The sequence below is a fragment of the Trachinotus anak genome, unplaced genomic scaffold (assembly GCF_046630095.1).
Source record: "Trachinotus anak isolate AG129_WGS33_773 ecotype Australia unplaced genomic scaffold, CSIRO_AGI_Tana_v1 ptg000015l, whole genome shotgun sequence".
Taxonomy (NCBI): Eukaryota; Metazoa; Chordata; class Actinopteri; order Carangiformes; family Carangidae; genus Trachinotus; species Trachinotus anak.
Window position 1 is genome coordinate 12,523,355 of NW_027273866.1, and position 23,283 is coordinate 12,546,637.

The window sequence follows — 23,283 nt, forward strand, 5'->3', positions numbered from 1 at the left end:
ATGCTCCATAAATCATTTGTCCTGAAAGACCTTTTGGTTTCATGATGGCACCCCTAGTTCTACATTAATTTAACTGACAACTGTTCTGGTGTCCATCTGCACAGAGGAGACCTTATTAGGATACAGCCATCCAAACAGTACCTAAAGCAGGAAGGTCAGCGTTGTATCAGCCAAACGCAGTCACACTGAGCCACTCTGCCAAAGTCTCTTTCTTATTTGACTCACAAACATGTACACGCACGTCTTGTGCTGCACCTCAGCTTGTTGAACGAGTCACTGCACAAACATTCACCAGGGAAAAGTGCACTGTCAGCATCAGTTTTCAGCCAAGACAGTTAATTAGCCTCTTAGCTCCTGCTCATTAATAAGCAGCATGTAAATGTAGCTGCTAATGTCACTGCAGTCAGGTTTGATGCTTTTGTACTCTTTCTGCATTTTTTTTCCCCATTGTGTGCATTTTGTTAAACACCGTACACACCAGAAAGTAACAAAAGCACATCTGATTGCACATCTGAAAGTTTACAGTCTCAAACTTGCAGGAGAAACCCAAACAAATTTTGACTGCCCACATAAAGATGAGCTCACAGATGGTGCAGACAGAGATGTTTAAAGGCACCTGAGCACCACGACAGCAGCACAGCGAGCGTGAGTGGGGGAAGCAGCTGAAAAAGAAGCAGCTCTGCTGACATTATTTGTTGAATCAGGCCACACCAAACCAAAAAACTGTGCTTGAACCAGCGTTAGGGAGACCAAAAATAAACAGCTGATCTGATAAAAAGGCATAAAAGAGGCACAACATTCTCCTGAGGCCGAAATGGAAAAATATAATCAGGTCATGTCCACATTTCTCACAGATTATGTAAATAACATCCTAAAACTGACTTTTTTATAAAGTATATCACACTTCATATACAGACTTTTCTTATACAAATAGGCACAAATCTCATTAGAACATGCACTAAACTTTCAGTCTAATTTTGTTCCAAAACATTATGTAAAGATCCTACTTTCCAAATCCCTTCATACAACTTCACAGAGTTCTGATAAAATCTAAATTGTTCCCCTGACATGAGGCAACACGTCTTCAGCATTCTTCAGTCCACAGATTGCAGTTTAATGAAATGTTGTGAAATGTATCTTGTTTCACCCCCGACAGCCAGAGCATCATGGGAAGTCTGTCCCTGCAGCCGGATATGAAGGATGAAAGCACCGAGCTGCAGCTGGAGGAAAACTTCCTGAAGCAGCTGAAAGAGAAATACTGCAGCAAAGTGAAGGTGAGCACACTGGCCTCATATTGTCTGTGATTCCTCTGAGCATTTGAGGCTTTAGTAACCTTGTAGATCTACAAACACAGACATTCACTTGGACTTAAGGATGAAATTAAATAATTAATTAATTAAGATTTTGGTAGGCAAAGGTCAAAGATCAAAGTCACTTTGACCTCATTAAACACATTTTTGGCCATAACCCTTGAATTCATAGACTTATTATGATGCAAATTAACACAAATTGAGCGATGACATTTTATATCTAAATGGTCAAAGGTCAACTTCACTGTGATGTCATAATGGTCTGCAAAGACACTTCTGGCCATTATTCAACGCTGTAACTCAGGAAAGGGAAAATTGCTGTTCAGTCTGAATGAGCAAAGAGTCAGTCACATTACTGCCTCTGCACTGTACTTTTTGCAAATGTATTTATTTGTTCCTACAACTTAATGAAAAATAAATAGTTTTTCACATGATTATTTACTTCATATTGTCTTATTTATTTATTGTTTAATATTTTGGAAGTAATCCCAAAGACTAATGATCACACTGTGGCTGTTTCACTTAATAGTGTAGTTGAGATATAAACACTGAGATGCAAGTATCAAGGCAGAATTTTTTATATATATATATATTTTATATATTCACTTTGTCCTTCTTCCCTCTGTTTGGTGTTGCAGGAGGACATGAGATCTTACCTCGACGGAGTCATTAAACTGGAAAATGAAGAATTTTGGAAGGAAAGGAAGGATCCAGAAAAGGAGGAGGACTTCCTCATCTCTCAGATTTATATGGACATCTGGAAGGTACGACACTGCAGCATCTGTCACAAGATGTTAGAGATAAAATATAATCGTTTTTTCTTGTGATTAAAGCCAAAATGTCTTTAAATATATACAGGTGTAAAGTCTAAATATCTGAAAACCTATATAAAAAGTAATGTATATTTTATTTAGAAAAGTACCTGTGTGCCCTTAGCATATAGTTTATGAAAGCACGTACACTAAGTACCTAAAATACACAGGAGATATACTCTCATATTGGAAGAAATGTACTTTTGTGACTCAATTTTGCTCAGAAAATACTAATATATGTATAAAAAAACAAGTTATTAAAGACCTACATGTTTATAAATGTCCAATTTATTTCTAAATATGCCCTGTGGTGTTAGGCCTGATGATAATTCATACATGCTATCAGACACCAGTGAGTTTTTTTGGGTTTTGTTTTTTTCCCATCATGTTGCAATACAGTGTGTTGTCCATGTGGTGGCATCAGAGAGCTTCACGTTTACTTCACTGTCACCCTGTAATTTACACTGACTCTGCTCTCTCTCCTCAGGGAGTGGAGTCAAATGTTCAAATCTCTCGAACAATTGATGCCCAGCTGGAACAGAAAGTCACGTCTTCCTGCCTCGAGGAACTGAAACAGTTCCCTAAAAAGTATGTCAGCACAAGACACAAAAATATCATGAATGTGTGCATATTATTCACATTATTCATATGTGTGCAGATACTAGTTGATAGAATTATTTTGACAAATATTTATCAGGCAAGGTGATCTTACAGAGGAAGACTGTCATCTCATGTTTCCTTGATTAAGACAGCAGCAGTAAAGCACATGCATGAATGAATGACTGAATGACTGAATGAATGAATGAATGAATGAATGAATGAACATCTATATATTTGTTGCACCTTTCACACAAACAATGCAGCTCAAAGTGCTTTCTGATTGAAAAAAAGCTCAAAACACAGGTTTAAAAGGAAGGTTTTTGCAAAAGTGAATAAATAAATAATAAAAACAGATTTTCATCTCTTCCCACAACGAGTAATAGCAAACTCTGCAGCTGTGCAAAGCTTTTCAGCTTCTCTTATCTCATTGTTTTGGTTTGCAATCAGTTTTATTAATTACCACAACATAAACACTAAATTAGTAACAACCTTTTAAAGTTTATCTTCAACTTTAAGCCCCAAGGCTATATTTGATCATGAACTTATTCGTAATACTTTAGTTTAGTTCTCTTATTATCTATAAGGACATCATGAGAAAAGGGCCCTTGTATTTAAAAATATCGATAAAGGGGTAAAAGAGGAAGGTAAAAATGTGAGGAGAAAACCCGCCCACTGCCACACAGAAAAACAAACTAAAACAAGTCAAAACACAGGATCTTGCCCTCTGTGAAATAATCACATTTGTGTGTTTCCCCATTAAGCAATGTAAGAATATCTCCCTCGCCTGTTTTTAACCTAATCATGCAACTCCACAGAAAAAATCTTGTGAAGATCATGTGTCCACCCTCTCTTTCATCATTCTTTATCTCAGAGAGTTATCCGAAGAAACTCACGAATCCTCCTCTCGCTCTGGAAACATTTTATTTCTGCAGCACAAATATACAGTAGCAGGAAAAAGGGAACAAACATAAACACAGTGCTGATCTATATAAATGAGATTAATCACCAGTGTAGGTGATAAAACTGGGAGAAATCCGAGCAGCTGAGTAAATGCCACAGTCTCCGAATATTAAGAACAATGTACAAGTGAGAATTGAGGATCTCTACCTTAACTATTGACTGCTCATTGAAAATTCAATATTTCTTTAAATACATTACATAGCCAAAAGTATGTAATACCAGCAGTGCAAACCATAACCACAACCTTAAAGTGTTTTATGTGTATATACTGTCTTATTGTTCTCAATACTCATCTTTGCTATTCTAATACTCTGTAATTATAAGTAGGTATATTTATATAAAAGTTTTTATTTTTTTATGTCTTAAAAGCTTCTCTTAGTGTCCATTATATTGTTTATTTTGTAATTGTGTATTATGTGTATTTCTTTATTAGGACTAATAACCGGTCTACACTAATCTAATCTACCTATTGTCAGATGTTCCTGTTATTTGGTCCATCCCCCTGTAGGCCCGTCCCATGTAAATTCCCTTGAGGGCAACTTTGTGATTATTTTGTTTTCTGGATGAATCTTTATGAATTAAATAAATGATAAACACCCTGTTGGGAGACTGAAACCCTTTCAGTTGTCTGACAGGCTAAATCCTTGTCCTCTTTCCTCTGCAGGTTTGAGGCGGAGTTCAACCGTCACTGCAGCTCTCTCAAACCACAGCCTCTTTGGACTCAGTATCAGATTACCTACATCAACACATTCACTCTTTTACAGTAAGTCACATGACTTTCAGCATGGTGTGGAAACTACATTAACTGACCCTGCAGGTTGAAAACTGTCATTAACTCACCAAAAATGTTATAGCTGCACATAAACATGTTGCCAAACATGCATAGAGCAAATATACAGTGTAAAACTCAGTGCATTAGTTAAAACACATGCAATACTTAAAACATTAAAATATAGAATAAAACACTGCAGAGCAAGATGTTTGGCTCACAGATAACATCATAAACTGCTGTTTCTGACTGTAAACAAACTCTTCTAACATGTTTGAGCTTTTACATTGAAGGTAATATAAATCTGGACAGTTTGGCAAACTCTCTTTGTCAATAATCCTTTCATATTTTAGTTAATTTGCATGACTGAAATAGTCTTCTTGTTTCTGTATCTTGATCAAAAAGACCTGATGTGGACACAGACTTGGAGGCATGTTGTGAGAACTGAAGGAATGAACAGCTTTTGTTTGGATGATTAATCTCTAAACTATTCTTGATTTTACTTGAGATTCTCAGTGTTCATGCCAACTCATTTTTTTTCACTGACTAGTAGTAGAGTAGTTATGAAGTCTGTGTCTTTAAAATGCAGAGGAGAGGCTGGCTGCATACCCGTTTAAAATGAGGTCATGCCACTCGCCGTTCATTGGAAGAGATAACCACAAATGTGCCAGCCCTGAAGAAAACACCACCTCATGTGACTTCGGGGAATAACTCCTGCGAGTGTGAAAAGCTGCTGTGTCACATGCACGGGAAAGAGAAAGCACCGAGAGCAGACTCGCCTGCGAAACCTCCGAACCACCCCAGCTGCTTCTGTCAATCACAACACAAGCAGATTTGGGTTATGTTGGCCCATTCAGGGAAGTCTGTACTTGCTCATGGCTGCAGGGCGAGGCTGAAGAGTTAATGTCTGCCGTCTACATTTGATCCACCAGAGCTGTGCAGAGCAGAAAAGCACTGTTCACTTTATTTCAAAATCCGAAAAAATTGCTGAATTAAAGGGCAGTGTTTATGAAATTATGTGCAAAACGAGCTAAACTTGACATCATTTGCAGTTTTTAAAACCTTAAACCTGGTTTTAAGGGTTTGAATATTCAGAATATTAAGTACAGAATCATTTATTCATATATTCATTTAATAATATAGTTATATAGATATGATCATGAATCATTAGATCAAAGAATAAACACTGAGAATACTCAAGGGTAAGACGTGTCTGTTTCAGAGGTCAAAGCACAAAAATGCACTTCATATGTTCTTTGTTTTGGGTGAATTTATTTATAGTCATTGAGTTGACAAGACGCCAAAAGCCAAAAAATCTAAGAACTCGGGGGTTTCACAGTTTAAATAACAGATAAAAAACAAACTTATTTTTATCGTTGTTTATTCTTTATTATAATGGTGACGTCTCATGAGAACTGAGATCCTCTCAGGCCTTTTGCCATCACACTTCACCCTGTTCAGCTTTGTTGCTTAAAGTTCAGTTGCTTAAATTCTCAGTTCACCTAGATCACATATAATACTACATCTTTGAAAAGATATTTTAAGAGACTATTCATAATTTTCCTCTTAGAGCAGAAAGTGGTTCACAATGAGGTCATGGATCATTGAAAGAAACTGGGGCAGTTTCTGGAAAAACACGCTCCACTGGAGTCTGTAGGGACGACAATGAACTGAAATATCTCAACAACTACTGGATGGATTACAATGAGATTTCACACAGTTGTTCATGTTCCCCAGAGAATGAAGCCTCCTAACTCTGGCGATTCCCTGAGTTTTCCTGTAGCACCACCATGAGGTTGTCATTTGTGGTTTTGAGTGAAATGCTCCTGGATGAACTGCTGTGAAATCTGGCGCAGACAGTTATGTTCTGCCTGAGCAAAATAAATTCAGTGATCTTCTGCCATCATCAGGCCACAATTTAAATTTGTCTAATGCTTTATGACCAAATACTAATGACAGCCCCATCAGCCTATGATGTGCTTTGTTTTTGTCACTAATAAGCTAATATTAGCAGGCCGAAATGCTAAGTTAACATGTAAACATTACACCTGCTTAACATCAACTTGTCACTGAGTGCATGTTAGCCTGCAGATATTATTTAGCTCAAGAGACGTTCATTGAGTGCTATAAACAAAGTTCAATTCACCTCCATTATATTGGATTGGTGTGAAAATATGTTGTAAATGCTTCAAGCTTGACGACAGGTCAACGCCAGTGATGGAAGAAATTCAGATCCTTTAATCAAGTAAAAGTACTAACACAACAAAGTAAAAATACTCTATTACAAGTGAATAACAAGTGGATAATTAATTGATGAAAGAGGAAAAAATAAATTAGACAAACTACACAACACTGAGTTTTCTCCAACTTTTGCTTTTGGGTGAAAAATGTGTGTAATAAAACCATCTGAAAAGGTCACAACCCATAAAGATAGGGAACAACTGATCTGATCTTAGACAATATTTAGCATGTAAAAACCTTAGTTGGAAAGTTACTGGTAACTCCAAAAGTTAATTAATGTAGTGGAAAATTGTACTTAAGTGCAGCACTCACTCAAATAATGTCATATTTCTCAAAGGGAGGCACCAGAGTAGTTTTTACTGACTGAAATTTGGCAAGCTTTACAGAACTAAAATATCATGTAATATGTCAGAAACTGACACTTTTCCATGTCCTGTGTTTCCTCCTGCAGGGAGCACATGGAGGGGTACCAGGCTGCCTGTCCAGACGAGGTGGAGAGGTTCAGAAGAGAAGGGAAGTGGCTGATCGTCAGGCTCCTGCAGGGCCTGGAGGACCAGTTCAAAGACGAGGTCAAGGTAGGATAATGGATCAGTGGATGAAATACTGTCGGGATTATAGGTGAAAACCTGATTCCGGTTCTCATTAATTTATTTCCTCAAACCCATGCAGCCATCTTCTATTTCGGTTTCCAAAAGGGGAATTGAAAAGGGGATGCTCCTTTCCTGAACTTTTAATGAAAAACACATTTAATGGACAACGCCACATAAAAGCAAGGTGCAGGGATGTGAAAACAGGATGTAGGACAGTTTTGCAAATTACTAACCAGAAGTGAACTGATAATGACTGAACACACTGCCCAGTCCTGAAGACAAAACTTCCTTACATGTTAATGTTTAGATCATGTTTGGTTAAGTTTAAGCAGAAAAGGTAAGTTTAGTCGAACATTGTCGTCATGGTTAAATAAAACCAACACTGGCTGTTGGTAGAAAACAGTACGCAAACTCATGCTGACCTCCTCCCTGAGAGGTTGTGCCTATATCATCTTTTGACATGTCATAATTCAGACTGTTGTTTTTTTGGTGACACTGTCTGTACGCTCAGTCTCTGTGTGTACAGAAGGCCCGATGGCATGGTCAGCAGCTACAAACTCAAGTGGAGAAGATGGACCTAAATACTAATCAGCCTCACTGATTTAAAGAGAAAAATATATAGAGGGATAGAATAAATAATTATTTTCTTCATTGAATAATGTACATTTTATTTTCCCAATTAATCACTTATAAAATGTCAAAAAAACTGTAAACAAGTTGTCATCCCAATTCCCTAAAACCCAAGGTTATGTCTTCAAATTATCTGTTTTTGTCCGAGCTACAGTCCAAAAATCACCAATATTCAGTGTCATATCACGTGACAAATTAAAGCAGCTTTTCCTCACAGTGTAAAAGCTGATTGACATTTTTGCTTGATGAGAAGACTCGTCCAATTAATTGATTCACAGAAATGAACACACACAAGCTTGGTTTCTTTATAATATACAAATACTGGGTGGAGATTATTCGTATTCGTCCTGAAATTGATTGATTCATTAATTCAATCGTCATACTGCTTATCCTTTAAGAGTTGTGGGGAGAGTGGAGACACCTTTTGTGTAACCAAATACATGCAAACATTTCAAGGTTTAAGAGGCACCGATCTCCCTTGTCCCTTTGGTCATGTTGCTCATCTTTTCAATTTTACCATGTTTACTTGTTTTCACCTGTAATCCCCACACTTGTATTACCCAGTGAACCTGAACACCACATATGTAACATAAATGTACAAGGGAAAATTAATATGTGATGTTTTACATGTTCTTCATGGAAAATGAGCCGAGGCCAGTGGTTGAAAAAATAAATGACTGCATGATTAATAATCAGGGTTCATTAGGTTAAAAGTTGCACATGTCTAAATAAGCAAAAATAAAATCATCCCTCCATCTATGGAGGGCAGAAAATGCATTGTGTAGTAATTGTTTTTCAGTTGAACCATGTCTCTGTGTTGTTTTTCCAGCCGTACCTGAGGAGGATGATGACGAGGAAGTGGATGACCGATGATGCTGACTTCAAACAGCTTTACGATCAAACAAGGAAGCTTTCCGAGCACTGCGCTGTCATGAGGCCTCCACACGTCCAGGTGAGGAAAAGGAGGGAATCCAGCACCTGCCAAGCACATTACAGAATGAGCCAACTAAATCATTTCACACACAACAAAGGCTCCTGCGTCCTAACCATGATTGGCTGCTTGCCAAAGAAAATGATCTAATAAATTCCCAGACAGGGCCAAAGCTTTACTGGCATTTTTCCCTCGTTAGTCAAATCCAATATAACCAAGAACAAAAAAACACCTTGAACATTTGTTTGGATGCATATTTAGGGTTAGACTTGTTTTAATGAGCAGAAAAATGAAGAATATGTGATGACAATTAAATTTTACTGATCAGGTTTTCTCACTGTAATGGCTTTGGAGTTCTGCAGAGGAAATCCTTATCTACTTTTCAAAGGCCCTCTTGGAAGTTCCAATGAATCAATTTGGACACCATTGTTTTTGACCGGATGCTGCGACTGCAGAAAACATTTGAGTTATAAATCCTGGCAACAGGGACGAATGAATAGGTGGAAGTGGAGGTGTCAGCTCAGATGATCTGCTAGCTGCTGCTCATGTGACAAATAAAGGCATGAAATGCCTCCTGACCACTCTTAATATTTCCCCTTTTTTGTGTCTATCCTGTTTTTCTGCCACCTCCCTCCTTCCCTGTGCGTGCATTTGTGTGCATTTGTGTGTGTTTGTGTGTGTGTATGTGTTTCCCGGCGACAGGAGTTTGCCAGCCGGTTGCACTACCACGTGGTGAAGGAATACATCGGCCAGCTGATGAAGAATAACTACTCTTGCAAGAACCGGAAACACGAGAACGCAGCAGCCAAGATCAGTGAGCAGTGGAACAAACTCAGTTCTGAGTTTGTGGACATGGTAATAACATGAGCAGCATGTTCTCTGTCTGGTCTGCACATGACTAGAGGAAAAATATTTTTAGGGCCAACAATTTATCCATTATTTTATCTGCTGTCTTGATGCTGTAAACCTCAAATCATTTAGTGATCGAAACAGTAAATTATTTACAATTTTGAGGTTTTATGTTGCTTTATACTTTCAGATTAATGTTTTACACAAAAACACGTATGATAAGCTTAAGAATATAAAACATTAAAAGAAAAATTAAACAAGTGACTCTTAACCCTTTTGGCTTGTAGCCCCTTATAGAGAAGCATTGGTGGAAGAAGTACTGAGCTCCTTTACTTAAAGGTCCCATATACTATAAAGGTAGATGTCCATGTGTTTTTTAAACACTCAAATACATCAAGTTCACCATTTCATGACCCCTCAGATTTATCATGTGACCCTTAGAAGGGTTTGAAATCTCCGCCTTGAGCTGTTGCAATAAAAAGCTGCTTTACACATTGATGCATCACTATTAATAATCTAATAACAATACAAACAACAATAATAATCAATCACAGGTGTATTTTTACTGCAGAATAAGTCCTTTTAGCCAATGATATTTCTATATCTTTACTTAAGTAGGATTTTCTTTACAGGACATTTGACTTTTAGTTAAAATAAATGACTTCATTACCTTGTCCACCACTGTTTAAAGGGATACTTTAGTGGTTTAGTATTGCACTTTCTGATTTCTTTCATGCTCCTTGTGACAAACTGACCTTTATATGTAAATTAGTGGAGTTCTTCTTTCAAAGGCTGAATTTAGGATGGTTTTGGGTATATTTTATTTTAGTATGAACCTATCAGATAGACAGATAGATAGATAAATTGACAAGCAGCAGCTCACTCATTTTTTCTGTCGTAGGAATCATCTCACGAGTGGCTGTACCCAGTAGGAGATGAACTGAGCAACATCATCGGACAGAAAAACAAGTCGGACATAAAGGACCATGTTGAACCTTTAATGAAAGATTACCCTGACTTCAGGTAAGCATGAAGTGTAACTCACTCATTACGGCAAGAGAAAGATAAGATTAAAATTAAATTAAATCCCGTTTGAAAAAATGTTTGTCTGAAAAAATAGTAATCTTCTACATGTACATCAATAAAACCTCATGGTTGACACCTAAGACCACTTTCATAAATACTTACTAGTATTTGGTGCTGTACACAGTATGAAAATGCCCCCAAATAGGATTTAAAATGTCAGATCAGTATCGTTACAAAACAGAGCAGAAGAAAATATAACATTTGGTTTCTTATCAGCTGAAGTTTAAACATCCACAAGCTTCAGGAGAGACCTCAGGTTCATCCAGGCCTGAGGATGACGCTGAGCCTTCAGGCTAATGATAAAAACATTAACTTCTAAAAGTAATTATGCAGGAAACAGTGGACGTTAGCCATGATGACAAACCTTTGGGAGGTTGGATTTGATTCAGATTTATGTGCCAGGCAGCTCAGAGAAAGTCAGGGTCACATCGACTGACGAGGGGGGATTCCCAGAAACCACTGGTCAGTTCTTCGTAAACCAGGTGGTTTTGTTAAAGTGAAACTTACATAGAGGTTAACATTTCTGTGTGGAAAGGCAGGGGTTATGTTGAGTTGAACAAGTCAAAATCAACAGACTTTGACCCAACAAAACACAAAGAAAAAACCAAAATGAAGACATTTAACCCACATCCCGTTTTTGTGTGTTTTTGAAAGACTGAAAAAATTATAAAGCTTCCCCTTTATGATTGTGTAAGTAGTTAACAACGTTGAGATGGTGGAGAGAGGTCAGCAGATTTAAGATTTGGACTCCACCCTCTTTTTGAACTCAATGTAAAACATTATAACCAGGAGAACAAGGAAGTGAAACATGTTTCAATGACTGATTTACCCAAATTACAGAGCAGACATCATTTGGCTGCATCCAGTGTTTACATAAAAACCCTGGACAGATGTCAGGTCCAATTGTGGGCAATATCTGTAAGGTGATTTTCAAAGGGCAGGCCATGTTTTTGGTCTGATACAGATTAAAAAGGAACCAGAACATGAGGTTTAGTACTTTACTCAGAATAATTTCATATTATCATCACCTAACCTTAACTCCAGTAAACTGAAATGTTTATGTGGAATATGTACTGTATTAACTGGGTACATGGCTGTGAGATGGTGTCAACCTCTGCTCTAAAATCACGTGTTATAAACAGCTGAGTGGCCGTTGATCAAGTGGCAGACGTGAGCAGATTTGTCAATCAAACAGACAAAATAAACTGAGTAGTGACGCAATAGGGTCAATGTTGAAGTGGGAGTGAAAACAACCAGATTATTTTGCTGTTTTGACAGTTCAAAAAAGAAAGAACACTAATGGTTGCTTCATGATACAGATTTAAAAAATCACCTTTCAAAAACCTTCAATTTGTTCTTCTTAAAACAACAGTGTCCACTCAGACCATGTTTTCTCCATCAGAGTCTCTCTCAAAAACACTGAACAGTCTTCAATAATGAAGAAGAAACAAAGTCTTTCCACCAGTTTCCTGCTCCAAAAGAAACAACTTCACTATTCATTGTGTGCAGCAAGACCAAACTTTTTAGAAACACGTTTCTCAAGTTAATAACTAAAGAAATGATCCCTGAAAGTACAGTCTTGGTTTGTTCTGGATGTTTCTCAGGTTCTTATATCTACAGATGAGAACTTTGACTCATGGTGGACTCATGTGGATCAAAATAACAAAACAAAAGGCTCATCAGTGATGATGCTATGATTGTAGAAGGTGTGCCTTCTTGACATGATCAACATCTGGTTCAGGAAGACACACCTCCTCCATATTCAAGTCAGGTTACATCAAGTCAGTCCACCATGAGTCAAAGTCCTCGTCTGTAGATACAAGACCCTGAGAAAAATCCAGAACAAACCAAGACTATACTTTCAGGGATCATTTCTTTAGTTGTTGACTTGAGAAATGTGTTTCTAAAGAGTTTGGTCTCGCTGCCCACGATGAAGAGTGAAGATGTTTCTTTCGGAGCAGGAAACTGGTGGGAAGACTTTGTTTCTTCTCTACTGTTGAAGACTGTTCAGTGTTTCTGAGAGAGACTCTGACAGAGGAAACATTGTCTGAGTGGACACTGTGCAATTGTATATAGAAAGAAAAAAGTCTGTATTCTACCTGATTGCTTAAAGCTTCTCCAGACATAAGAGGATATTAGATTATTTGGTTGTCTATGTTCAGAATTGGTTCGTTCAGAACAACTTCAAGGAACCCAAATGACCAGCTGATCTTTTTTCTTTCTTAAAGTAGCTCCAGAATTGTTTCAACTTTAGATCATATATATATATAATTTGCTTTTAGGTCAATTTTGTTTCTTGTTTTGCGTCTTTTTGTCCTTGACATATTTTACAACTGTTTTCTGTTTCCATCATCCGTGCTGATGGAAACTAACAAACTAAACATTGGTCGTTTTCTGAAGTCTGAGGACGATGTTTTAGGTTCAGAAAAGTTCAGCTCAAAGATTTTCTGATGATGAAGCTCAAGACAAAGCTGTGATTAAAAGAAGGTGTGACTTTCTGAGCCACATGAGCTCACCATGAGACGAAGTCCTCGTCTGTAGATACAAGACCCTGAGAAACATCCAGAACAAACCAAGACTATACTTTCAGGAATCATTTCTTTAGTTTTTGACTTGAGAAATGTGTTTCTAAAGAGTTTGGTCTCGCTGCCCACGATGAAGAGTGAAGATGTTCCCTCCTGAGCAGGAAACTGGTGGGAAGACTTTGTTTCTTCTCCACTGTTGAAGACTGTTCAGTGTTTCTGAGAAAGGCACTGATGGAGGAAACATGGTCTGAGTGGTTACTCTGCTGTTGTCCAAAAAAAATAATGTCTAATCTCTTAAAACTTTTCCAAACATATGCAGATATTAGAATATTTGGTTGGTCTATGTTCAGAATTGGTGTTTTAACAACTTCAACCAAAGCGAAGGAGCCCAAATGACCAGCTGATCTTTTTTCTTTCTTAAATTAGCTCCAGAATTGTTTCAACTTTAGATCATATATATATGTATAAATATATATATATACACATTAATTGCTTTGAGGGCAAATTTCTTTCTTGTTTTGCATCTTTTTGTCTTTGACATATTTTACAACTGTTTTCTGTTTCCATCATCCGTGCTCATGTGTCCAGTTTATCAGCTGATATCACTCCAGCCAACATTTCTCTAGAGGAGAATGTTTATTATTGACTCAACAAAAGCTCCGTGAATTTGTCTGAGAGGGGGCAGATGTAGAGGCAGAGACATGGGGACAGCAAAACGAAACTAAACATTGGTCGTTTTCTGAAGTCTGAGGACGATGTTTTAGGTTCAGAAAAGTTCAGCTCAAAGATTTTCTGATGATGAAGCTCAAGACAAAGCTGTGATTAAAAGAAGGTGTGACTTTCTGAGCCACATGAGTTCACCATGAGTCAAAGTTCTCATCTGTAGATACAAGACCCTGAGAAACATCCAGAACAAACCAAGACTATACTTTCAGGGATCATTTCTTTAGTCGTTGACTAGAGAAATCTGTTTCTAAAGAGTTTGGTCTCGCTGCCCACGATGAAGAGTGAAGATGTTTCTTCCTGAGCAGGAAACTGTTGAGAAGACTTTGTTTCTTCTCCACTGTTGAAGACTGTTCAGTGTTTCTGATGGAGGAAACATGGTCTGAGTGGAAACTGTTATGTAACTGTTAAAAGGAAACTTGAGTAAAGCAGTTTTTATTTATCTGTCTTGTTAAAACACTTTTTTCAACTGAGTTATGCACATTACTTCAACATGTACCACAGAAGTATTTTGTTCATTGTTGAGGATTTCAGTGAATATTTTCTGATCTTATTTTCTCAGTTTTCTGTGCTGATGGAAACAACTTGACTCATTATTGTGAGCAGATGTCTGTTTGCTTTCTTTGCTTTCATGATTCATCTTGAACTTGAGGGCGTCCACATAAATCTATCCAATCAAATGAATCTAACCTGTACCATCACATGAAACCAGACTTAAATGTTAGTGTGTGGATTGTATGTGGCAAGCAGAACAACATCATAGTAGGAGGTGTAATTCTAAATAATAGAAGACTGTGACTTTAAACAGTGTATGTTTTAATTAATCAGTGACCATTCCCACCATGGTGCCAAAATCTAACAAAACAGGTAAATGACCTTTGCTTTCCTACGCACCAGACTAATGTATTATTTCACACAGGTTTTATAGTTAAATCATATCAGATTTCAAATTCAAAACCTCCAAACAGCTGTTTCAAGATTTTAGTTTAAACTCTACATGGCAAAGGACCAAGGAAAAAACCCAGCCAACACTCAGGAACAGATGTTTTCACTCATGTTGCCTGATTAGACCCCCTCACAGAGCCAGCCAGTGACCCAGCGTGGGAGGTTTCTGCTGCTCCTCGTAGCTGTCTTCTTCCGAGCTCTAACCTCCCTCAAATTAATACATGAATCAAACGTTGATACCACATTTCCATCAAATCCTCTTAATTGCTTTGGAATGTTTCAGATTTGACTGGCACTCCCAATTACATCGCTCTTTTATCTTGATGAACTGACTCCTAATGCTTATATATCAGCAGTGGACGAAAACCCCACATTGTTTTTGTGAAGGGAAGATAAAGGAGGCAGGAAAGTGTTATAATAGAGATAAAGCTCTTTAGACTCATATCTGAAAATTAACAACCCACTCAGACCATGTTTCTTCCATCAGAGTCTCTCTCAGAAACACTGAACAGTCTTCAACAATGGAGAAGAAACAAAGTCTTCCCACCAGTTTCTTGCTCTGAAAGAAACATTTTCACTCTTCATCGTGGGCAGCGAGACCAAACTCTTTAGAAACACATTTCTCAAATCAACGACTAAAGAAACGATCCCTGAAAGTATAGTCTTGGTTTGTTCTGGATGTTCCTCAGGGTCTTGTATCGACAGATAAGGACTTTGACTCCTGGTGGGCTCATGTGGATCAAGAAGACAACTCCTACAATCTCAGCATCATCACTAACGAGTCTCTTATTTTGTAGAGGAGCAAAGCTGACACCATCTCACGAGCCACATTTCCATCCAAACATGGCACAAATTTTATATTATATATATATATATAATATATAATATATATTTGATCTAAAGGTGAAACAATCCTGGAGCCAATTTAATAAAGAAAAAAGGACATTTACTCACAGACATGATCAACACCTGGTTCAGGAAGACACACCTCCTCCATATTCAAGTCAGTCAACAAGTCAGATTGTGATTGTAGGAGCTGTCTTCTTGATCCACATGAGTCCACCATGAGTGAAAGTCCTCGTGTGTAGATACAAGACCCTGAGAAACATCCAGAATAAACCAAGACTATACTTTCAGGGATCATTTCTTTTGTCGTTGATTTGAGAAATGTGTTTCTAAAGAGTTTGGTGTCGCTGCCCACGATGAAGAGTGAAGATGTTTCTTTCAGAGCAGGAAACTGGTGGGAAGACTTTGTTTCTACTCCATTGTTGAAGACTGTTCAGTGTTTCTGAGAGAGACATTGATGGAGGGAACATGGTCCGAGTGGACATTGTTGCTTTGAAAAACAACCAAGTCAAGGTTTTTATGAGTTAATTTTATCAATATGTGTTATGTTAGTGTTTTTCTTCAACTATCACAATTAAATTGTTCTGGAACTTTCTCAGGGTCTTGTATCTACAGATAAGGAGTTTGACTCCTGGTGAACTTCTGTGCCTCAAGAAGACACACTTCCTCTCACCAGTGACAAATTAAAGTTTTATTTTGGCAGGTCATTGCTGCCATGACTCTGGTATATCAGGAAATATTGATTTAAAGCCTCAGTGACCTGCAAAAACTGCTATTGTGGTGAATTTTCAGGTTAACTAGACAAGTGGTAGAGGGATGAATAAGCATTAAATTTATCAGTGTTGTGTTTTCCTTTTTTTCTTCTCCACTTGCAGTAGGAACCACCTGGTTGCCGTTCTGCACTTCAGAGGCCTGATGAGAGGCCGTGAGCACCACCTGATCCTCCAGCGATTCAAGGAGGTGAAGAAAAATCTGAGCAGCAGCAGTGGTGGCGACAAAACCAAAGTTTTATTTGGTGACATGGAAGTGACGGTCAACACAGACTGCCTGTCCAATTTGCCTTTCTCCTGCTTCAGCTTCCTGCTGCCAAACAACTAGAGGAGCACGGAGGAGGAAATGTTCTATGGAAGAAAGATAGCGGCTCAAGATGGGGGTTGGGGGTTACGGTTACGGTTCTTCTCAGGTCATTTAATACAGATTAGGGTACTTGCTCTGAAACTCAAAACAACTGTAACTTTTGCACATAATCAGGTTAATTTTCCTTACTGAAAGAGAAAAAAACAAAACTAAAACTTTCAGAATATTATTTATGTCATCATCATAGCGTGTTTTATATTTTTATATATATATTTTATTTATATATATGTACATATACATATAATAATAATAATAATAATAAGAAGAAGAAACTTTATTTCTACAGCACCTTTCAAAGTCAAAATTACAAGTTACAAAGTACAATAATGTACAATATAGGTGCAATGATAGAATATGTACATATATAATTGAATCTATTGTTATTTTAAGCAATTTGCAAGTTATTTTATGATGAAGTTTGGTGACTCTGACTTAAAAAGAGGTTAATGGTAAAATATTCCTGCTGAGATCCAGTGAATGTCTTAACCATTAATAACACATCAGTCACATTGTTGCTCTGGGTGACCTGTTCATTCACCACCAGGAACACAAACACACACACACTGTAGTTTATTTTGACTACACACCACACACACCATCCTGCTGCTGTAAATACTCACCAGAGCATTAAAGGTGGATTAATCCGTCACTGAGAATAGTCCCTAACAAATGCTCTATCTCCTCCTGTTTTGATTAATGTTTGTTAAAACTACAGTGTCCAGATATTTTAGGAAATGACAGTGATTTAAATCCTCATTAGGAACCAATGGGCTTGGAGCTAAGAGCCACAGTATTGTGGATATATTAGCTGTGTCCCAGTTCAGAGGCTGCGTACTTCAGAGGACGTCGTGTGGCCTAGGGAGGATTTTTGCATTGCGTCAGCAGCTGTGCCCACCCTGTTGTGTCGCAAAGCGTGGCTGCTGTCGCCTTAACAACACGTAACTTTTTCTTCCACAAAACTTGAGGTTTTAAAAGCCCTTGATTTTAACAGATGTACTGTTAGCTGTTGAACTGAGCTGAAACCCAATACTTATATTTAAATGTGTAATCCTCAGGCTCTCTGTCAGTGTTGTTTTCTGTTTACTGACACAATGAATCTTGGTATAGGTTTTCACATGTTATCACTTAGAAATCTTACAAAACTCATTAAATGACGCATGTGGTGTCTTACATATTAGTGTTTCCAGCTTTGTGAGGAGTTGCAGGAATTGTTTAGTGGGAAAGAAAACATTAACAAGATTAAGGGATCTGGATGAAATTCTGTGTTTAGGTTTTTTTTTCTGGGGATTGTGAAACTTTTGCTGACGATAACTTTGCTGTGAGGAGGTTTTCCCAGCAGCTCTTCATCCTGCAGGGACGTTCTCTGGTGGACATGTTGGACCTCAGCCTGAGTTCAAAGTATCACAAAAACTGTAAGAAACTGAAACCTGGCTCAGTCATGAATCTGTCATGTGCTCTTGATCAAGGAACTGAAGCTTGCGGTGGTACTGGACTGTGCATATGAGGGGAATTTAACCAGCATGAGCCTCTAAGCTGCTGTGAAATATGAGGGGGGTTAATTGTGAAGTGTTTGTTCTTCTAATCCCTCATTCCTTTCCCCTTTCTCTACACACTCATACATTCATAGATCATACTGTGAATCTGCGTATGAGAAGCGAAGAGTTTAGTGTCTCAGGATGGTTTAATCAGCGTTTTTAAACTTTCTGACCTGTGACGACTGTTTGAGGTACCGAGGTTCTCCTGAATCCTGGCAGTCGTATGAATTGCTCTTATTTCAGTATGACAACACATGATGCAAATATAGTGTAAATACTGTACAGTGGTTCCCCCGCCATTGCCCGAGGGGGAGCAGCCCCTCGCAGCTCTCCTGCTGTTACAGCTACAAAGAGAAGCTGAGAGGGATCTCACTGACTTTGACTGGTTTAGGTGGCCTCCCCAGTCTCCAGACCTGGATCCAGTAGAACACCTTTGGGATGTGGTAGAACAGGACACTGGAAGCTTGAATGTGCAGCTGACAAGTCTGCAGAAAGGATGTGATGCAGTCGTGTCAACATGGAGCAGAGGCTCAGAGGAAAGTTTCCAACCTCTGGTGGAATCCAGGGTCTAACCAGTGTTCCTAAAAAGTGCTCTGAGTGTATATTTACAGTATGTATAAAAACATTTAAATAAATACAAAAATAAAAAAAGATGAGTGAAACAAAATAAGCTTAAGATTGTCAGTGAAGTGGATCTTCGTGTGAAAAAAATAAATTAATAAATTAATAAAAGACATTTGCAGATTGTTCTCGGGTTTCATTATTATCTGTTAAACGCATCAAACATGTGAAACACTGGGTTATTCTTTCCTCTGGATGAAAAAGTCCCCGATATAAACTGAAATAATCAAAAACCCCAAGTATCACTTCTTATTTACAGAACTCCCAACAGAAAGACTGGTCGGCACAAAACAATAAAGAATTTAACAATGCAGCAGCTCTAGGCTGTTAATATTAACTTTGCAAAGACTTTCAGGATGTGGTTGTGAGCACAGGTTTTTAGGGAAATTTAGAAAAAAAATGCTGGGTTACACCAAGCATCAACCTCCAGGGCTGGATGGATGAGTGTATGTTTGCTGCATGTTTTGCACCAAAGTCTCAGCTCCACACACGCCCCACCTCTATGCCCATTTTTGGATTAGTCAGGAGTTAGGGGCGGAGTCAGGCAGTGCCAAAATGGCGACAGTGGAGCAGCCCACTCTGGACCTCTAAATGGCTCTTCAGAAACCTGTGGGTGATGTCACAGAGGCCGTCTTTATTTAGACTCTATGAGTTTGACAAACACATGGTACCACCTCCACTACTACTGCTACGACTACAACTTCTACTATTGGTACTACTAGTTCTGCTGCTGCTGCTGCCAATATTAGAAGAACAAGTAAAGTGTGTAATATATAAATACTGAAAGGACTCACTGTCAAGCTGATTAACTTAAACAAATACATTATATAATATAGTATTGTGCTTCATGATGCATTCTGTGCAAACTTCAACTGGAAGTTTCATGCATGACTTCGTATATCATCTGTAATTTACACTTAAACATGGATACAGTCATTATTAAGGGACTGATGAAAATGGTTGTCAGGCCTTGTCAAATCTTAAAGAGTCTTTTAAGGTATGTCAGATATATTTTTCTCCTTTTATAAGATTATTTGTAAGCATGTTCACCTTCATTGGACAGACAGAGAGTGGAAATAAAGACAGCAGAGACTTTATAGTATGTGTCATAACCACAGAGTCTGCAGGCTCCTACTGGATACACTCAGAGATAACATTGAATCTTTAATCCACAGGGAGACTTCAACAGTAAGTTAGTAAATAATCTTCTGAAAAAAGGCACAAATTATGAAAAGTTGGAATAGTTCGAAATGAGTGGGGAGAAGATTCAATTCAATTCAATTTCAATTCAATTTTATTTGTATAGCGCCAAATCATAATATACATTATCTCAAGGCACTTTACAGGGTAAGGTCAAGACCTTACTTTGTTACAGAAAAAAACCCAACAGTTCCCACAACGAGCAAGCGCTTGGCGACAGGGGGGAGGAAAAACTCCCTTTTAACAGGAATAAACCTCCAACAGAACCGGGCTCAGGGTGGGCGGCCGTCTGCCCCGACCGGTTGGGTTTAGGAGAAGATAGAAAGAGGGGGAGGGGGAGGAGAGGGGAGAGAAGAGAGAGAGATGCAAAACGTGCTGTGGTAAGAGCAGGTATTTATCACATACTGTATTTATGACTTTGACATTGTTGAGAATGTGTCAGTCCAGAGGTTGTGTAACAATGGAGAGGAGCAGAGTGAGCCTTACAGTAAAGCAGCAATAATCACAGCTTTGGTCAGTGGATGATTTCATTTTTGGCAAAGAGAAAGGTGAATAATGTTTCACAATCCTCTTCATTAAATCCTCTGAACTTACTCCCCCAAGGAGTTTATTTCCCCAGTGACCCGAAAGAAAATCTGGACCTGAATGCTTAAACTACTGTGACTCACAAAAGCTGAGATAAAACTGTGTTGGGAAAAAACATGATCACAAATATGAATCAAACAGTGTTACAATAAGTTTGGGCAATGTAGGTTCACATTGCAAAAGTGTGTATCTTCAGATATCAGTCACTAAGTCCTGGAAAGATTTAAATAGAAAGAAGAAGAAGGAAAATACTGAAGATGATCATTTCTTATTATTTTAAAAAAATAATTACATAATTTTGACTGAAAGTATTAAACATACACCAACCGAATAACACGATATTCCACGTACTTCTAAAGAAGCTTCAACAGATTAAACCTTAGACAAGTTTGATCACTTTTTGTACAACTAAACAGTTTCCACTCAGACCATGTTTCCTCCATCAGAGTCTCTCTCAGACACACTGAACAGTCTTCGACAGTGGAGAAGAAACAAAGTCTTCCCACCAGTTTCCTGCTCTGAAAGAAACATCCTCACTCTTCATCGTGGGCAGCGAGACTAAACTCTTTCGAAACACATTTCTCAACTCAACGACTAAAGAAATGATCCCTGAAAGTACATTCTTGGTTTATTCTGGATGTTTCTCAGGGTCTTGTATCTACAGATGAGAACTTTTACTCCTGGTGGACAATCACAGCATAGTCACTGACAAGCCTCTTATTTTGTAGTGAGCAAAGCCGACAACGATGTTAACACAGTCTATGAGCCACGATTTGGTTAACAGGAAAGAGAGTTAAACACCATGTGGAAGATGTGGCAGAGATAAAATATTTCTGTTTGTTATATGTATGTTGTCATCACTGCACACAGATCTGATGTGTTCACTGTTGCTGTTTCACCTCTTCAGTGAAGCTTCATGTTTGTCATCATTAACTCAATTCTTTTTAACATTTAAAGTTTGTTTTTATCAATTCTTCATTTTTTTTCTTTTGCAAAATTTTTACCTTTTTTTTCCCCATCTGCAGTTTATTTATGTGCAAATTGATAATGCACTTTTCACCAGCTCTTTAGTGACACCAAATGATCCTTCTTGCACTAAGTCAAGATGTGAACTTGAGACTGTGTTTGTGCAGCTCAGGCCCCGATTTTGCTTTGGCATAAATCTACAACAATTAAATTTAAAAAAAACTTTTTGGTTAGAATGAAAAGTTACATATTCTTGACCCTAGATGATGTCTCCTGCTTTGTCAAACCTGTTTCAGCAGAAAATCTTTGACCTTCATCTTAACACAACATAGAGTTTCAGGTCTACAAAGCTACGCAGACGTTTTAATAGAAAGACTTCATATTTTTGTTTTTTAACAACCAAACAGTCTCCACTCAGACCATGTTCCCTCCATCAGTGTCAGAAACACTGAACAGTCTTCAACAGTGGAGAAGAACCAGTGACCCAGTGTGGGAGGTTTCTGCTGCTCCTCGTAGCTTCCCACATGTTTCTACCCTGTGGAGAGGACTGTGTGGAGCATTGAGGAAGCTGTAACCTGCCATTGTTTCTCTTTTATCTTGATGAACTGACTCCTAATTTACATTTATCAGCAGTGGATGAAAACCACACATTGTTTTTGTGAAGTGAAGATAAAGGAAGAAGGAAAGCTTACTAGAGATAAAGCTCTTTAGACTCATATCTGAAAAGTGAAAGTATCAGAAGCAAACTAACTTACATCAACATGAAAGAAAGAAGATGTCATGTGAAGCAGGAATTATCAGCACCACAACCACCACAGGCGCAATGATTGGGAACATGCACGAGAGGATTTATAGGGAATTAGGTGTTTATGATTGGCTGCAGTTGGTTGCAGATGTGTCCAATATTACTGCAGGAAAGTTCAGTTCAGTTCAGTTTTGATGTGATTGTAGGAGGTGTGACTTTCTGAGTCACATGAGTCCACCATGAGACAAAGTTCTCGTCTGTAGATACAAGACCCTGAGAAACATCCAGGACAAACCAAGACTATACTTTCAGGGATCATTTCTTTAGTTCTTAACTTGAGAAATGTGTTTCTAAAGAGTTTGGTCTCGCTGCCCACGATGAAGAGTGAAGATGTTTTCTCCTGAGCAGGAAACTGGTGGAAAGACTTTGTTTCTTCTCCACTGTTGAAGACTGTTCAGTGTTTCTGCGAGAGGCACTGATGGAGGAAACATGGTCTGAGTGGTTCCTGTGCAATTGTCTAAAAAAATAAAAAAGTCTGTGTTCTATCTAATCTCTTAAAGCTTTTTCGGACATACATAGATATAAAATTATTTGGTTGGTCTACTTTCAGAATTGGCGTTCTAACAACTTCAACCAAAGCAAAGGAGCCAAAATGACCTGCTGATCTTTTTTCTTTC

At 38.1% G+C, this 23,283-nt stretch overlaps 1 protein-coding gene, 1 long non-coding RNA gene, 7 other non-coding genes and 1 pseudogene across 11 annotated transcripts in view; 6 read left to right on the forward strand and 4 right to left on the reverse strand.

Annotated features, from left to right (window-relative positions):
- Window positions 1-19,238, forward strand: part of exoc3l4 (exocyst complex component 3-like 4) — a 31,498-nt gene extending 12,260 nt beyond the window's left edge. For both annotated transcript variants that reach the window (XM_071497606.1, XM_071497605.1), the window contains 9 exons: window positions 1,157-1,274; window positions 1,949-2,074; window positions 2,610-2,710; window positions 4,347-4,445; window positions 7,144-7,267; window positions 8,742-8,864; window positions 9,546-9,698; window positions 10,594-10,715; window positions 16,693-19,238. In XM_071497606.1, the coding sequence (XP_071353707.1) occupies window positions 1,157-1,274; window positions 1,949-2,074; window positions 2,610-2,710; window positions 4,347-4,445; window positions 7,144-7,267; window positions 8,742-8,864; window positions 9,546-9,698; window positions 10,594-10,715; window positions 16,693-16,915 (1,189 nt within the window). In that variant the 3' untranslated portion in view covers window positions 16,916-19,238. The remainder of the gene's footprint in view (window positions 1-1,156; window positions 1,275-1,948; window positions 2,075-2,609; window positions 2,711-4,346; window positions 4,446-7,143; window positions 7,268-8,741; window positions 8,865-9,545; window positions 9,699-10,593; window positions 10,716-16,692) is intronic.
- The window catches only part of LOC139632618 (uncharacterized), a 35,574-nt gene continuing 19,392 nt past the window's right edge, over window positions 7,102-23,283 (reverse strand). For both annotated transcript variants that reach the window (XR_011693597.1, XR_011693599.1), the window contains 2 exons: window positions 8,748-8,890; window positions 7,102-7,237 (listed from right to left, as the gene is read on the reverse strand). This is a non-coding gene — a long non-coding RNA (uncharacterized lncRNA). The remainder of the gene's footprint in view (window positions 7,238-8,747; window positions 8,891-23,283) is intronic.
- LOC139633472 (small nucleolar RNA U3) lies at window positions 12,153-12,359 on the reverse strand. The gene has a single exon (XR_011693754.1). It is a non-coding gene; the product is annotated as a small nucleolar RNA U3 (small nucleolar RNA).
- LOC139633465 (small nucleolar RNA U3) lies at window positions 12,628-12,834 on the forward strand. The gene has a single exon (XR_011693748.1). It is a non-coding gene; the product is annotated as a small nucleolar RNA U3 (small nucleolar RNA).
- On the forward strand, window positions 13,353-13,559 carry LOC139633479 (small nucleolar RNA U3). The gene has a single exon (XR_011693761.1). It is a non-coding gene; the product is annotated as a small nucleolar RNA U3 (small nucleolar RNA).
- Window positions 14,223-14,417, forward strand: LOC139633467 (small nucleolar RNA U3; annotated as a pseudogene).
- LOC139633459 (small nucleolar RNA U3) lies at window positions 15,431-15,637 on the reverse strand. The gene has a single exon (XR_011693743.1). It is a non-coding gene; the product is annotated as a small nucleolar RNA U3 (small nucleolar RNA).
- LOC139633469 (small nucleolar RNA U3) lies at window positions 16,093-16,299 on the forward strand. Its single transcript, XR_011693751.1, has one exon. It is a non-coding gene; the product is annotated as a small nucleolar RNA U3 (small nucleolar RNA).
- Window positions 21,314-21,520, reverse strand: LOC139633470 (small nucleolar RNA U3). Its single transcript, XR_011693752.1, has one exon. It is a non-coding gene; the product is annotated as a small nucleolar RNA U3 (small nucleolar RNA).
- Window positions 22,903-23,109, forward strand: LOC139633486 (small nucleolar RNA U3). Its single transcript, XR_011693768.1, has one exon. It is a non-coding gene; the product is annotated as a small nucleolar RNA U3 (small nucleolar RNA).